The sequence below is a fragment of the Amblyomma americanum genome, chromosome 1, assembly GCF_052857255.1.
Source record: "Amblyomma americanum isolate KBUSLIRL-KWMA chromosome 1, ASM5285725v1, whole genome shotgun sequence".
Classification (NCBI taxonomy): Eukaryota; Metazoa; Arthropoda; class Arachnida; order Ixodida; family Ixodidae; genus Amblyomma; species Amblyomma americanum.
Window position 1 is genome coordinate 100,691,213 of NC_135497.1, and position 15,859 is coordinate 100,707,071.

The 15,859-nt window shown below is 51.6% G+C and overlaps 1 protein-coding gene across 8 annotated transcripts in view; it reads right to left on the reverse strand.

Annotated features, from left to right (window-relative positions):
- kat80 (katanin p80) overlaps nt 1–15,859 on the reverse strand; it is a 170,740-nt gene that overhangs the window by 112,767 nt on the left and 42,114 nt on the right. For all 8 annotated transcript variants that reach the window (XR_013310730.1, XR_013310731.1, XM_077646390.1 and 5 more), the window contains exon 2: nt 9,286–9,416. Coding sequence is in view for 6 of the 8 variants with exons in the window: in XM_077646390.1 (XP_077502516.1) it covers nt 9,286–9,416 (131 nt within the window). In the remaining 2 variants the exon portion in view is untranslated. The remainder of the gene's footprint in view (nt 1–9,285; nt 9,417–15,859) is intronic.

The window sequence follows — 15,859 nt, forward strand, 5'->3', positions numbered from 1 at the left end:
TTGGAAGCCAAATCACGACATTTCAGACGGCTGGTCACGGCGCCTTGTTACTTAAGACAGTGGTCGCCGTAATCAACGGCCCTGAAGGCGTGCCATGGTAGTATTCCGTTCTTCAAAGGCGTCGTCGCGCCTTCGCGATGTGCTCAGACGTTACCGTACGCGATGTAGTCACTTCTTGACATTTTTAACCCAGCTGTTTTCTCCTTACTTCCTCCGTGATCTCCTCTTCCCTTTCTCCTAGTGCTGGGTAAAACCGGAACCTTCTTCCGGTTAACCTAACCTCCTTTCCTTCCCCCCCCCCCCCCCCCCTTGTCGTTATTTCAGATACGCATCTATCAATACCACGCTTAACAAATTGCTTAGCTGCAATATGCCGGCATCCAGAGGCTCACACAAGCCTCTGTAGGAAGCGCAACTCACATGAAACCACCCGATTTACCTGGGTCCATTACTAGCAGAGCACTCAACGCAACGAAACTTCCGCAACCGTAAGAAAGTACTTGCACGGCGACACAGCAGCGCGGTCGTTCCGAGAACAATGTTCCGCGGTCACCGCGTCTAGTATACGTAACAGCAGTGGAACACGCGATTCCCGGTTTGGTCTGGTGGCGTGGCACAGCCCCGAACTGGGGACACGAAACACGGAGTGGCACTGGAAAGGAAAGCGAAGTCACGCGACCCTGTCGGGTTAAGGTAAAAGGCTACCGAGATGTCGGGACAGCGAGGGTAACGTGGACGAAGCATGAAACGAAAATGCCGCGAGAAACACATGAGAAATGGCGCCTGTTGTAGCTAATTTTATGGACGCCAGACTGCGAAATCAGTAACTTTTACACGCTCCAGGTTATATCAGTTATCACAGTCACTTCCGAAAACCGTAATGCAAGCAATCATACGTCAGTTGTCCATTCTCGGACAAAATAATGTGGACCACTCATCGGCGGTTGAACTATTTCTGACGCATTAATTAGCGAAAATCGATTAGTGTTTGATACTTCCGCGTGTAAATGGCGCTTGTGAGATTGTGCATAAAGGCAACAAATCTTTCTCTATTTCTCTCACGGAACGTGAAGGAAGAGTTGGAACGCCGAAGCGTGGTCCATGCTCTGTCCGCGACTGCAGCACAGTCACGGAGCTTGGCGGATGTGCCTGGCGCAATACAAAACAGCGTTTCGAAGGCGTGTAGTGAAAGAGAGGCAGTTCTCGGGCAGAAATCCCTACAGCTATAATTGCTAAGAAAGGATGGAAACGCCTGCCTGGAGTGCGAGTTGAAGCAGGAGTTTTCGGCTCCGCAGTACACTGGTGCGTACACCTGCTCTAATCACTGGCTAGAATGTCTTCGCTCTCAACGCCTCAAGCTTTACTACCCCTGCCATTGTCTAGGCGCCCTGCAGTGCGACCGTGGCTACAGAGCCAATAAACGAGTGTGCGGTCAGGCTTGCAAGACCCCTCACCAAACTACTAGACAAGATTTGGAAACAATGATATGTGACGACGTCAACGCCAGGCGGAAAGCGACAAGATAAAAAAAAAAGCTCTCCAGATACGACGACGTAATGCGAAAGGTGAGAGGAGGATAAAAAAGAAAAGGTTGCAGCAACAGCGGAATGGACAGGAGGAAAATCAAGCCTGAGGTTGCTCAATAAGCGCGTTGTTTTGAAACGAGGGCGCACTGCATTGTGGTATGCTCGTTACAAAGGCTAACCCTTCCTTTCCCATGAATTTGGAACAAGTGAATCGCCGCCCAGAGATTTCTCGCTCCCCCAGAAGACGGAGGACCCGTTCAATCGTCGCCACCGTGCGCCTATTCGGGGGACAGGCGGTGAGAGCGCCTCAGAAGCCAGGTGTCCCTGGTTGCCGTTGCTGCCAGGCGGACAACGGCCAAACCACACAATGGAAAGAAAAGCGCAACGGGACACCAGCGGACACGAAGCGTCTGCCCCCGTCGTAACAATGACCGCGGTGTGCAGAGAAGGGAATTCTCTCTCGAGTCCCTGAAGTCCCTAGACGAGCTTTGCTAGGGACTTTATCTGTACCAGCCCCGACAACGAAACAAGTGAGTCAGACCCAGCCTGTTAGGCGAGACTGTCCGATTTTCGTGCACACTGTGACGGTTAGACAGTGTAGATGACCCCTCGGCACTTAAATCTGAATGAAAGCTTCGGTCCCAGATAAATGCCGTTTTACTGCGAGTCATTAGGGTTTGTGCACCTTGAAGGCGAAGTCTTTATTTGTTTCGATACGAAGGGAGACCGTCCTATTTCTTCTTCAGTCGTTCTCCTTCAAAGAGGCCGGAATTTTCAGCGGTTTTGCAACTTTCGCCAAGCTATTTTCAGTTGGACCTGCACGACTGCTCTAAACATAAAAGACCACGTAGACATTCCACAGCCGCCTGGTCAGATAGGCGACTATTTCCACGACACATGAAAATCTTTGCTAACACAGTGGTTTCACTGCCTCGCGAATGGATGCACTAACTCCAGCCACGAAAGACCCGCTCCTGTTTAAGGCGCCGATGATTTCCCGGATGAAGAAAGGCAAATATGATAAAGCTACAGGACGACAGCAATTCTCTTTCGAATTCCTTCCAGATTATTACCCCGCTCATCAATACTAAACTATTACAAACGGCGATCCGGTAAATTTAAGCGCGAAAAGTTCAAATAAAATTTGATCCGGATTTCTGACTCACGTCTGTACGCTGAAAAAGAGTCAGTTAAAGAGAGGGAACACAGGTTTAGATGAAACAAGACACACATGCGTCCCCAACTTAATGCGGAATGGCGGCAACGTATCCTCAAAGGCACGCAACACCCGGCGCAAGATCAGCACGGCGTGTTCTCTAGCTTTTGCTGCCGCCCGTTTCACACGGCCGCTCTGCGCATGCGCTCCTCTCCTCCTCCACTGGTTGAAAACAAACCGCCAGCTCCTGCTGCGCATGCGCACTTCCTGTTAGTGACAGGCGCATGCGACAGATGGCAGCAGCTGTCAAGCACACACACCTGCCACTCCGCAAGCGCAGTTGGCGCTTCGTGGAGCCGGATCGCGCCTGCCTCCTCTTCCACATGCATGCGTTTTCAACCAGTAGCAGACGGATTTTCGCCACTCCTCAAAGGGCGCCAGATCTTGTGAAAAAGGCGGATTGGCGTTTGGACACCGAGGAAAACCTGACCATGTGGTTGCCGACCCTTTTTTTAGCAAATATTGAACATACCGGTGTTTCGTTTCGGATTGGCCTGTCTGCTCGTTTTGAACTGCCTCTTTCCGGACATGCCTGCGCGTAGGATACCATGTACGTCGTGCAAGCTAGGCAAAGCTTGCAAAATTGACTAACCAGCCATCGGCAGCTTATTCTAACCTTATATTGCCCGTTATCAGTGATCAGAGTTGTGTTTTAGTGAAAACGAACTTTCAGTATGTTAGCGCATTTACAGTTATCGAAAAGCAAATTTCCCCGAGACAGCCCGGGCATTGGAATCCCATGTCGATGTGTACGAAAGATTGCCTGAATCACTTTGCGAACTGATGAACTGTGGCGCACACTGAAAGATAGACTTTTCGATCTGCGTGAACGATATGCGCCGTCATGGGTGATGACGAAACGTCGCAGCAAAAGCAAGCCGTGGTTTACAAAAGCGGTGCGCAGAGTCGTTGAAAAGAGGCAACAACAGAAGAAATCAGTCACAAGAAAACATGGATCAGTTAAAAAAGATTACTAAAGATATCAATGCTTCGGTCAAAGAGGCTAAATTTGCCTACTTTCAGTCTTTAGACATGCGTATCCAAGACCGCCCTAAAGAATTTTGGCAGTATGTTAAAAGAATCAGAAAGCATGAATTGTCTATCCCACCACTCGATCATAACGGAATTATCCTTCATGGTAATCTGAAGAAAGCACAGTGCTTTACACGTTTTTCTGCTGCGGTCAACCATAGCCCTGCCGACTTGATCAGTACCGAACCTATACGGTGAACATTGATTTCGACCAGCGAGGTATTGTGTCGCTCTTAGAACGCTTAAATGAAAACAGTGCCACCGGACCGGACGGCTTACCTAGGGTCCTGCTCTCTTGCGCTCTTCCTTTGTCAAGGTACCTGCAAATTCTTTTCACTAAGTCATTACAAGACAGCTCTTTGCCTGAAGAATGGAAGCTTGCAAATGTTGTGCCTGTACATAAATCGGGACCCAGGAATCTTGTTTCAAATTATCGACCAGTGTGACGTGTAAAGTTTTAGAACACGTGTTTTTTTACTAATATTATGGATCACCTTAGTACACACTCATTATTAAATACCCATCAGCATGGCTTTCGCAGTGGTTACTCGTGTCTCACCCAGCTAACCGAATTCGTACATGACCTGTCAAGTGCATTAGATAAAGAAAATTCTGTCGACTGTATATTTCTAGATTTTAGGAAGGCCTTTGACGTTGTATCACATTCCTTATTAATACAAAAATTATCCTTGTGCAACATAAATGAAAACGTTATTAGGTGCATAAAAGAAAATTTGAGCATTAGGCGTCAGTGTGTCGTTGTCAACGGTAAGCAGTCGCATGAGGTTCCTGTAACATCAGGGGTGCCTCAGGGATCCGTATTGGGCCCTTTATTGTTCATAATTTACATGAATGACATCTTTTCAGGTATTTCTTTATGCATGCGTCTTTTTGCGGATGAGCCGCCGCGGTGGCTGAGTGGTTATGGCGCTCGGCTGCCGGCCCGAAAGACGCGGGTTCGATCCCGGCCGCGGCGGTCGAATTTCGATGGGGGCGAAATTCTAGAGGCCCGTGTACTGTGCGATGTCAGCGCACGTTAAAGAACCCCAGGTGGTCAAAATTTCCGGAGCCCTTCACTACGGCGTCCCTCATAGCCTGAATCGCTTTGGGACGTTAAACACACATAAACCATCTTTTTGGGGATGATTGTGTACTGTATAGAATTATTAACGATCAGAGTGACTGCAATGCATAACAACAGGACTTGTGTAAAGTAGCCCAGTGGTGTGAGAATTGGGGAATGCATGTTAATTTACAAAAATCTGTACATATGTGTTTCACAAAAAAGAAGGTTCCCCACAATTCCACTTATAATATTAATAATAGTAGACTGCTTTCAGTGTTCGAATTTAAATATCTTGGTGTATACTTAACCAGTGCAATTGGCGTCGTCACGTGGATTTCGTTACTGCCAAAGCCTGCAGCGTTTTGGGCTTCCTGCGACGTAACGCAAAGCTTTTCCCTCTAAAAGACAAAAGAACTGCTGTATAATACAAATGTTAGAAGCATACTTGAGTACGCTTGCACAGTCTGGGACCCGAAATCCTTGCTTTGACATTCAAAAGCTAGAAAGAGTTCAGAATTTGGCCGTTCGTTCGTTTTGTTTTTAATAACTATGGGCGTTATATTTCAGTGTAACGAGCGCTAAAAAAAGCTTTGGGCTGGGATACACATCAAAAACGCAGGAAAGTTCTGCGTTTAAAATTGTTACTGGAATAGACAGAACCAAATACATAGTCAACCCTGATCATGCGTCTTTACGGTAGATCATTCACTTAAAGTTAAAGAATACAGATGCCGGATTGACCTTTTTAAAATGTCATTTTTCCCCAAAACAATTTCGGAACAGTGGAACACGCTGCCCGAGGAAGTAGTGTCCATTATCAAATGACTCATTTTCTTCCATGCTGTGACAGTTTTTTCGTTATTTTTATGTATAATAATTCCGCGTTCTTTCTATCTGAATGTTATTTTTTTAACCACCTGCACGCGGTGGTATTTGTGTACTTTTTATTTTCAACCCCCCCCCTCTAATGCCAGACAATGGCGCTGTGGGTATTATGATAAACAAATAAATAAATAAATAAATAAAATATTTATGGGCGATTATTATGCCTAATGCAGCCGCAGCACGTCCCACTGTAGAGTGCGCGATAAAAATCGTGCAGCTTTAGACGTACTCGAACATTTTGCCTTAGCGGAGCTTTCCCGTCGCAAACGTTAAAAGGGCTGTGAAAGGGGCTCTAATAAAGTTGCGGCATGCCTGGGATATTGAAGCACGCCGCTTCACGAATAGTGTCCAGCAAGGATTTTTTAAATGCGCTTTGTAGAAGTTGAGTTATCTGTAGTCAAAATTTGAATTTAAGCGTCTTCGCACCTTTCCCTCTCCTCTCGTCAATTTTTGCACGCCGCAAGGTAGGCGCTCCTTCGCCGACCCCCTCCCCTCTCAACCCCCCCCCCCCCCCCCCCCCCTCTGGGAGCGGAGCTTCCCGACCCGCAGGAGCTAAGCGGTTTATTGGTCGCGGCCACGGTAGCTGCCTGACGTCTGAAAGAATCTAACCAATGGCCACCTCTCACCCTGTCTACGCAGATGCGGGGGACGGAGGAGGGTGCGAGCATGAAAAAGTCGCCGGAAAGGGCTCGCCAACTTCGACGCGTGATTGCGGGTCGTCTGCTGCGTGTAGAAGGGTATTATTTGGCTCTGGTTTTCATGGCAACACAGTGCAGCGATTAAGTGAGTTAATGTGCTCTCCTCGGAAAGCGCTTCAGAGCCCCTTTAAACACAAGACGATTTGTGAACGCTGCGCTCTCTTCGCACAAGTACAGCCTTTGCCAAAAGTATACAGGCCACGCTGTGGGGCTTAGGTAGCACTCTCGAAAGTTTTTGCGGAAGCATGCGGCGCTGGCGCACGGCCCAAAGCTCGTGTGTTTTTGACCACATCTGCGCACCTCGTCCGTCTGCACGGTGCCGCGTTCTGTCCGCGATCCGCTTTGGAGTCGACTCGGAGCGCTGGGCCTCAGTCCCTATACGCGCACCAGGGGGTGGTAAACATCTGGCTCAGGCGCCCTTCCGGCTTCGCGCCAGCCTCGGCCTACACTTGGGGCACGAAATCATCGAGCTGGCAAGTAGAGCGTGCAGCGCAGTGCCTGCCAGCTCGAGGCGGCCCAAGCTTCGTCTCCGATCGCGCCATAATGACGACAGAAACGAGAACCCCGTTGCGCCCTGTTCGACCGCAAGCAGAGACGTCACCTGCGAGCCTCGGCGAGTGGCGTTTACTCTGGCGGCCAGACACGACTCGCCGGAGACTCCCCTCCTCCTCCGCGGCGGAAAAGGAAAGCGAAGGGGGTGCGCATGAATCGCGGCGAGCCCCGTGGCCATTCAGCCGGGCAGCGAACGCGGCAGGGGGATGCCCACCCCCCTCCGGGCCACCTGAGAGGAGCGCGAACTTCCGGGTCCGTCCGGCCGCACGCCGGCGACAAGCGGGGGACTCGAGGTCGTCGAACTCTGCGCTGGCCACTCGGCGGCGGCCGCCGCCACCCGTCCATCTATCTATCTATACACTGCACGCTCGCCAGCCGCCTTCGCGCGATCATCTCAATGATCTCTGCCACGGGGACCTGTTGGGGCGCACCGCTGGCCGACTGCCTCCGTTGAAACGGCGGTGCAATCGTGACACGAAAACAGGCCTGCCTCTCGACGAACTCCTCCGGCGCGCAAAAGTCGGGGCGGCATCTTACGCGTAGAACACCATATAGTGATTGAAATCGCAGGATAAAGCGCAATGCAGCCTGCTGAGTTCTGCTTCTAAGAGCACTGCGCAGCAACCTGAAACGAAACTCGAGTCTGAATGAGAAGTCAAAAGTGTGTGACCTGGCGTTTAACAGACGGTATGCCGTTAATTCACGTGGCCAGTCCTTGAAAAAAGAATAAAAATTTACACCACAACCTTTGATTTGCACATTCCAACACTCTTGATATCGCACCCAGAGAGATCCATATACCTCCTGCCAGGCACGTAGCCAGAAATTTTTTTTTCGGGAAAGGTCGGAGGCAGTTGTATGGGGCGAAGTCCCGGGGGGGCAGGGCACATGCTTAGCAAGAACACTGCTGGGAGGGGGGGGGGGGGGGGTGAGCGCGATTTAAAGCGCAGAAACAATCTAATTACACAAACGCTTGGCTATCCATCCACGAATTGTTCCTTCATTGATGCAATCGGATCCCGACTTTCTCAAAAATAATCATAATAAATAATAAACAAAATTAATTTTACTGCAACACTATTCCTGCGCCAGCAACTAGAGCCCATGCACTTCACAACACAGGACGAGCCACTGAACGAAAGCGCGTCACCGGAATCGCAACGTCTTTGACAAACCTGAACGCCTGCTATGGTCGCCCTAAATTACGCCGGAGAAAACCCAGGCAATGCAAAGAGCCGCACCAATCATAGAGCTGCAACAACCGTCCGAACACAAGCAGGGCCGAGAGAGAGAGCGATCGCAACAAAGCCTGGACGAATCCGCTCAGATGCGCGCGAGTCGTGACGGCGCTCGCCGAACGAAACACCGAGTCCAGAGCGCGCGCTCGCCTTCGTCCGCCTGCTCCGAGCTCTCTCGGCGCTGCTCGGGCGACCTTCGCCGTAACGCGGGGTCAAGCCGGGAATGGCTCGTTCGGCCCACAAGGAGGCAGGGGCCGGCGTAACCACCGCGTAACGCCGGGCCACACGCAAAACGGTCCGGTTGCGTTCTCCATCGGAGCGTGCCGGATTAGACAGAGAGGGGGGCAAACAAAAAAATAAATAAAAGCGCCAGGCCACCGCGAAGGGAATTCAGCCACGGCGCGCTCCAGCGATCAAGAGCCTGCTCGGACCGCTCCGAGCAATGGTTATCGAACCTCCTCTAGCAGGCGCGCAACACATTGTGCGGCCTGCCGGAGAAGAAGAAGCGAAATAAAAATGCACCGGCCACGTTTGCTCGGCCTCGCGTCCGCCTTGCAAGAGCGCGCGCACAATGGAACGAGGAATTTCTCTGCGCGCAGGCCTCCGAATTTTCGGCGCTCAGCGGCGCTGCGCGCGCCAAGACGTGAGCGCCGAATTGCGCCAAAAAGTGCGGCGTTGCAGAAAATAGCCGGCGCACGGTAACCGATGAGGCGCCACATTCAATTGGGAGACAGAAAGGGGGTGGCCGCGGAGGGAGAAACGGGGCCACCGAGAAGGGACTCGGCCCCGAAACAAATGCGCCACTCAGCTAGGGCGGACGAGGAGCCGCGCGAAAGCGTCCGAACGACTCGCGGGCCCGCCTGACCTCGCAAACGGACTCGCGCGCGATTCAACAGCTCCCCCCCCCCCCCTCCCTCCCCCGGGGTGTCTCTTGGGGGATACAAAGGAAACGTCTCGAGGAACACCACGACAAGGCTGAGGCCCCAGTCCTGGTGCTCCTCGAGAGGCTATCGAAAAGAAATCTACACATTACACAACGAGGCACCCTGTCGTTAACGTGAAGAGCACTCACCATGATGCAGTTGGTCTTGCCAATGGCCCACAAGTTGACCTTGTTGTCTTCGCCGCCGGTGACCATGACGCGGCCGGACTTGTGGCCAATGGCCAGGCACTTGACTGTCGAGCCATGAGCGACGAATTCTTCTGCGAGGTGCAAAGAGAGAGAAAACAGAGTCGAAACAAAATCGGGTTACTCGACAGGCGAAGCCACAAAGCTCCCAGAAAAGTGGGTCACGTTCTCTGACAGCACCGCGGTTACCAGCCAGGAATTCCGCGCGCAATCAATTCTCAATTTATCGGCGCAACAAGTTGAAAGCGCGACTTGAGCGAAAGCTAGCGGTCAAGAAAATGCAAAGTATACAAAGCGCCAGGCGCACCACCGCGATATATAACAAAAGCAGTAAGCGAGATAAGTATGGTAAGAAAAGCACCGGTTGCAAACGTCCAATACGCGCATATCAAGAGAGAATTATTCTAATTCAGCGCAGACGGAGCCCGGCAAATGTAGTACATGGACACCACAGAACCGAACAAAAGACGGGAAAGCCAAGAGAAGACGCACGATGAAACATATCCGTTCAGCTAGAGGAAAGACACGCTCCATGAGAGAGAGACAGCGGCAGCGGCTGTTTCCGAGACTGCGCGCGCCGACAGGCTGGCTGCTGATCGGGCTGCGCGGAGGGAGCGGACGTAGTCGGCGGGCGTCGCGACAGCGCGCGCGCCGGGTCAATCCCCGCTGCAAAGAAGCCCCTCCATGCGTGAAACAATGCAGTTCGCGTGTCACGCCGGCAGTGCTTGACGCACAGCTTCATCCCCACGAGCGACACACGCCCGACGGGATGCTGAGCCCCCGGACAGACGGAGCGCTTCGAGCGCCGTAACTATACACAGCGGCCGTGTATTATGGGCGGGCGATGCGATGAACTGCAACTGTCTGTGAGTAAATCAATGGCATCGCGTTGCTACGCGTTTTAGAGTACGACGGACGACGACGCTCCTGTCATGTGCGGAAAATCCTTTCCGCCAACCAGTTCTCGAGCGAGGAGTGAGTGAGCAATGAACACGGGGCCAGTGCGTGTAGGAGGCACCACGTGTTTCTCAATTTTAAAAAACGAGACAACAGCCTACTTAGCAGGCACTTTTATGCTCAGTGAATGTGCGAGTATTAACGGATGCCTGCGAAGCACGCCTTAGCGGAGGCCTTTCAGGCGAAATATGCGCATTCGCAGTTTTCTTTTCTTTTTTTTTTTTCAGGGAATGCGTTGCGGCTGGCAGTTATTTCTTCGTTTCAGACGAACTTCGCACTCTTCACCTCCAGCTCTGGTGCTTTTTCATGTTCGGTAGCGAACGCAGTAAATAAAGTAAAAAAAAAAGAGAGCGTGGTTTGGTGTAGTATATCCTTCGACATATTCGTGTAGACAGACTGTCATCTCTAATATTACCTCTGTTTTGTCCTGCGTTTCTAGCATGGTGTGCATCCTTCAAAAAATAAAGTAAGCGATTGCACGATCCATGGAGTACTTTGTTGTAGCGGCGGGTGCCGCCCAAGTACACGAACTGCTAGCAACCAAAACCATCCCGGTTTATTGCCACATACAGTCATATATATATACATAGCGACACTGGTGCCTCTGGCGGCAGGTGATCCCCAAACCGAAACCAAAACCACATATACAACATACTTATGTGGCAAATCCTGGCGTTTCAACGTTACGATTTCCGATCAATGTAACACTTGCCGCGAAATTTTGCGCACACCTGCAAAACAATGAAAGGAAGCAGAAAGACAAGAAAGGAAAAAGAGTAAAGAAAGGAAAGAAGAAAAAGAGAAAATACAGGAAAAAGAAAACAGAGAAATAAAGAAATAAAGATGTACGTGTAAGCATGAAATGAATTGGAAAAGTGTAGCGCATCCATATTGCACGGCTCATAAACGGCGGTAGCAGCACACCGACAGAAGTCACCTGGTCCTTGGATGCATGAACGTGCCCCTGTTTTCCCCCCGCTTCGAGCCTCGGCAGCGCGCATGGTCTCCCTGGCAGCTTCCGCGGCTCTCCGCGATCAGCCGTCTTTCTTAGCTGGACTGCGTGCTCGGCCGGTCGGCTTCCTTTCGCCGCTTATGGCGCTCAATGCGCTACACTTCGGGTTCGTGTGCGGCACCAGGATCGCTGCGCTTTCCGGACCATAGTCGCCTGAATTTACCGCGAATGGGCACTTCATGCTTGAAATAACCGTTGGCGTTAAAGAGTACTGAAACTGACCAATAGGCTTTCTCCCGAAGCATACGGAGAATTTTTTTTTATTTCCCGAAAAAAAAAATGACGAGCGGCAACTGAAAGCGTTAACATCCCCCATAATCCCAGTACACGGGAGTCGTCTTCACCGAAACGTGGCTGCCGAGGCAGGGGTCGCACCCGCTACTTCGCGCTTTATTAGATTTATTAGAAGACCGAACAGTGATGATAATTTAATAATATGGTTTATGGGGGGATTTAACGTCCCAAAGCGAGTCAGGCTATGAGGGACGCCGTAGTGAAGGGCTCCGGAAATTTCGACCACCTGGGGTTCTTTTACGTGCACTGACATCGCACAGCACACGGGCCTCTAGAATTTCGCCTCCATCGAAATTCGACCGCCGCGTCCGGGATCGAACCCGCGTCTTTTGGGCCGGCAGCCGAGCGCCATAATAATAATAATAATAATAATAATAATAATAATAATAATAATAATAATAATAATAATAATAATAATAATAATAATGAAGATGGTGAAAGTGATGATGATGACGACGAACATATATGAAGTCAAACTTTTCCGCTTAGAATAAAAAAGAAAAAAACTTCTGTGGTTGTACGATTCCAGAACCTAGACACAAAGTTGCAAAGCTCAACCAACGCGAGCGCGTTACCAGCGGCGTTGATTTCGAGCTTCTCTCTCCGCTATTATGGGCCTTCGCAAGCCAGCCGCCGCGGTGGCTGAGTGGTTACGGCGCTCGGCTGCCGGCCCGAAAGACGCGGGTTCGATCCCGGCCGCGGCGGTCGAATTTCGATGGAGGCGAAATTCTAGAGGCCCGTGTGCTGTGCGATGTCAGGGCACGTTAAAGAACCCCAGGTGGTCGAAATTTCCGCACCCCTTCACTACGACGTCCCTCATAGCCTGAGTCGCTTTGGGACGTTAAACCCCGATAAACCCTAAACCAAACCTTCGCAAGCCAAGCAGTTATAAAAACTGCAGAGGGAACAACCACTCGGCCTGATCGCTGAGCCCGCGAGCGAAAGAAAGGGTCGACTTTTAAGGTCGCACATATTAAAAACCAGACAGTAACCTCACCTGAATATATGATGCGAAATGCTTGGGCTCTAACAGCAACTAAGCTGAATTGCAGTATGCATTTCGAAGTCACCGCAACAGAGTTGGTGGATACGTTGACTCTGCATGAGTGTTTCGGTTTCCAAGGAGGAAACTACGACGAGGGAGTGGCGTAAATTGAAGTCAGCAAACATATAGCAAACTGAACCGGATGCGCCATTTCTGACGGTATAGAAACCGCAATGAAGGTGCGCGAATAATAGGAAACGCGACAACAGATTGAGACGCAAAACGCCCGGTGCTCCAGAATTGTCAGTTCACAGTCGTGAACAATGCCGTTTCTGAGAACATTGACTCGAAAAAAGCGCAGGGCAACTCTTGTTGTGTATACTCATGGCTCGCTTCCAACGAACACTGTTTCAGAAAACACAACACCGAGACTTCCAAATTAATTACGAAAGTCATTCTCTTTCTCATCGCTGATGCAATCTTCCACTAATGAGAGGTTCGCTGCATGGGATAATCAATATTGTTTTCGACCGTTTACTGCGTGCAACACAAACAAAGCTGCGCTGCAACATGAGGGCGTTAACCATTCGAAGGTTACCAAGCGCAAAACACCATCTTGCGCTGGCTGTTGCGGCCGAACCCTCGACCCTGCAGGCGAATCCGGCCGATCTAGAACCCACGCGCGCGGCGTGTCCGGTGTGCCGAACCGGTGACCGAATTAAGCGATCCCAGAAATTGGAACAGGCCGCGGCCGGATCAGGTGAGCGTCCTCGGCGCGTCGCGTCCAGGGCCGCCCGCGGCAAGGCCGGCGACTGACCCGCATCGCCAAGCAGCGCAGCCGGGAGCTCCGACCCGGAGCCCAGCGGAGCCGGCCCGGGAGCCGCGCTCAAGCGTGGCTGCGCGCTGGCCGGCCTTGGGCCAGACTCGCAAGGCCAGCCACTCATGCCCACTCCTCCCTCCCCCGCCCACCAAATTCCCCCGTTTCAACAACGGCGATGGCTCAGTGGCCACGGCGTTCTGCTACTGAGCACGAGGTCGCGGGTTCGATTGGCGGCCGCATGTCGACGGAGGAGAAATTTTGGATGGAGTGAAGTTTGAAGAACTCCAAGCAGTCGAAATTAACTCGGGATACGCCCCAATACGGCGTAAATCACAGGAAGCTGCATCGGCACCGGAAAACAAAAATCGATTACTTTATAATATAATTGGTTTTTTGGGGAAAGGAAATGGCGCAGTATCTGTCTCATATATCGTTGGACACCTGAACCGCGCCGTAAGGGAAGGGATATGGGAGGGAGCGAAAGAAGAAAGGAATTACTTTAATTTTCGCTTTTGACACTCAGTGTCGGACCCGCAGAAGCAACAGGACGCCGCCAAACGCCTCGGAACTCCGCTAGGAAAGCAATTCCGAAATACAAGAACAGGCTCGCGGGTGTCGACCGCACTTTACCAATAACCTTTTCTGCAGACTTCAATGTCACATCAGGGGGACTTCACTCCGGAAACCAATCCAACGCAGTCGACAATCTGCGCCTAGAGTGATCTGCAGTTTAGCAGTGCAGTGCAAAAGCGATTACGCCCATATGCACACATTTTCCTGAACGCAAAGCGGGCGTATAAAGAACATGCAAGAAACGTAAACGGCACAGAGCCATAAACGAAGGGGCAAAATGCATTCTCGTCGTTCAATGGTTAACCACGAGTCCACCACCACAGCAACCACCACCAAAGCCGTTAAGCGCTGCGTCATCACGGCGCTAAGCATTGTAACGCTCTCGGCGCTCCGGCACCTCTCCGCGAACTGACGGTAACAGGCTGCAACAGCGTCGCCGCCAGGTGATTGGACAGTGCCACTAGGCCTGGCTTTGCCTCAATCGCTCACCATCGTAATGCTCTATATGCGCGATGCCGTTGAAATGTGTATGCACTACAGTCGAACACGGATATTTAGAACTCGAAGGGGGGTCGGGTGTAAAGAATGGCAACCCATGAACTTACTTGCAACCACTTAGAAGCAAGAATACATAGCACCAACTCTAGTGACGCGTTTCTTGCAGCAATGTGTCGCTCGCCGGCGTGTTGGCTAAGCAATGCTAGGCCTAACCTGTTTCGCCTCGAACCGGCGGCGGACGGTGCTTTGGAACTAGCCATACGCGTATCATAAGATGTGTTATCCTGCTTCCGGTACAGCAGAATTATCTGCAAGGGAAAGTTGCTTCTGCATGGCGGATATACACGACGACAAAAGGACAGAAACCGTGACCGTGTGCTGTGCCTTGCACTGTATATCCACCGTGTAGGATAAGGAGTTACGAGGTACCGAAGGCCACCCTCAAGCATACCACACGCTCACTTCGCCATGCGGTTTCACAGCGCTAGCGATGCCAGCAAGGTGCCCGAAAACCCGCGCAGCCAACCAGTCTCAGCGCGCGAAAAGTTACCGCAGAACGCAGTATAGAAGCCCCACTTGCAGAGGCACAGCGCGTCTTTCGATATGTCCAAATGCCGGCGAAATTAAATTTCGTTACACAGCGCGATTTTCCTATGCACTTACACGTGACATTGAAGGGGATAATATGCGCGCTCGATATAGCCAATAGTTCGAAATATCCGGGTTCGATATACCCGCGCGCTCGACTGCTAATTAGTAACGATTGCACTAGTAAAGAGTGTTTACAAGCTTTCTGCCTATAAGTTGACTCGTTCCCGGGGGACAACGCTGGAGGACAAACAGGAGGCGACACTGCGCAACGATCGTATCGACGGTAATCGGCAGATTGCAGCGTCACCCAGTTTAGCTCCGCGGAAAGTGCGCGCTAACAGGGCTGGAAGAGGACGCGTCACGTCAGAAGTAGGCTGCTTGGAAACGCCGAAAAAGAAGGACCGAGAAGGGGACCCTCGCCCGAGGTGCACGAATGTCCCGCATATGACGACGCGGGCATAGTGCAAAAATAAAAAAAAATAAAAACGAAACTATAAGCGCCCGGCGGCAGCGACCCGCCCCACCACGGCGAAAGCGCCGCAGAGGAGGACACTGAGCGGCGATGAATGCGACCCGAGCAGAAGGGGGCGACGCATGGGCGCGACACCGCGACCGGTCAGCTGCTGGGAGACGCCGCTCAAGCGCCGTCGGCGAAGCGCGAACTTGGCCCCGATATAAACAGAAAGGGGGGGACGCTGCCCGGGGCGGACACCACAGCGGCGGGGTCGGCCCCGTTCGGAGAAATTGGATGCCGCCAATAATTGCGCACACGGCACGCGGGGTTGCG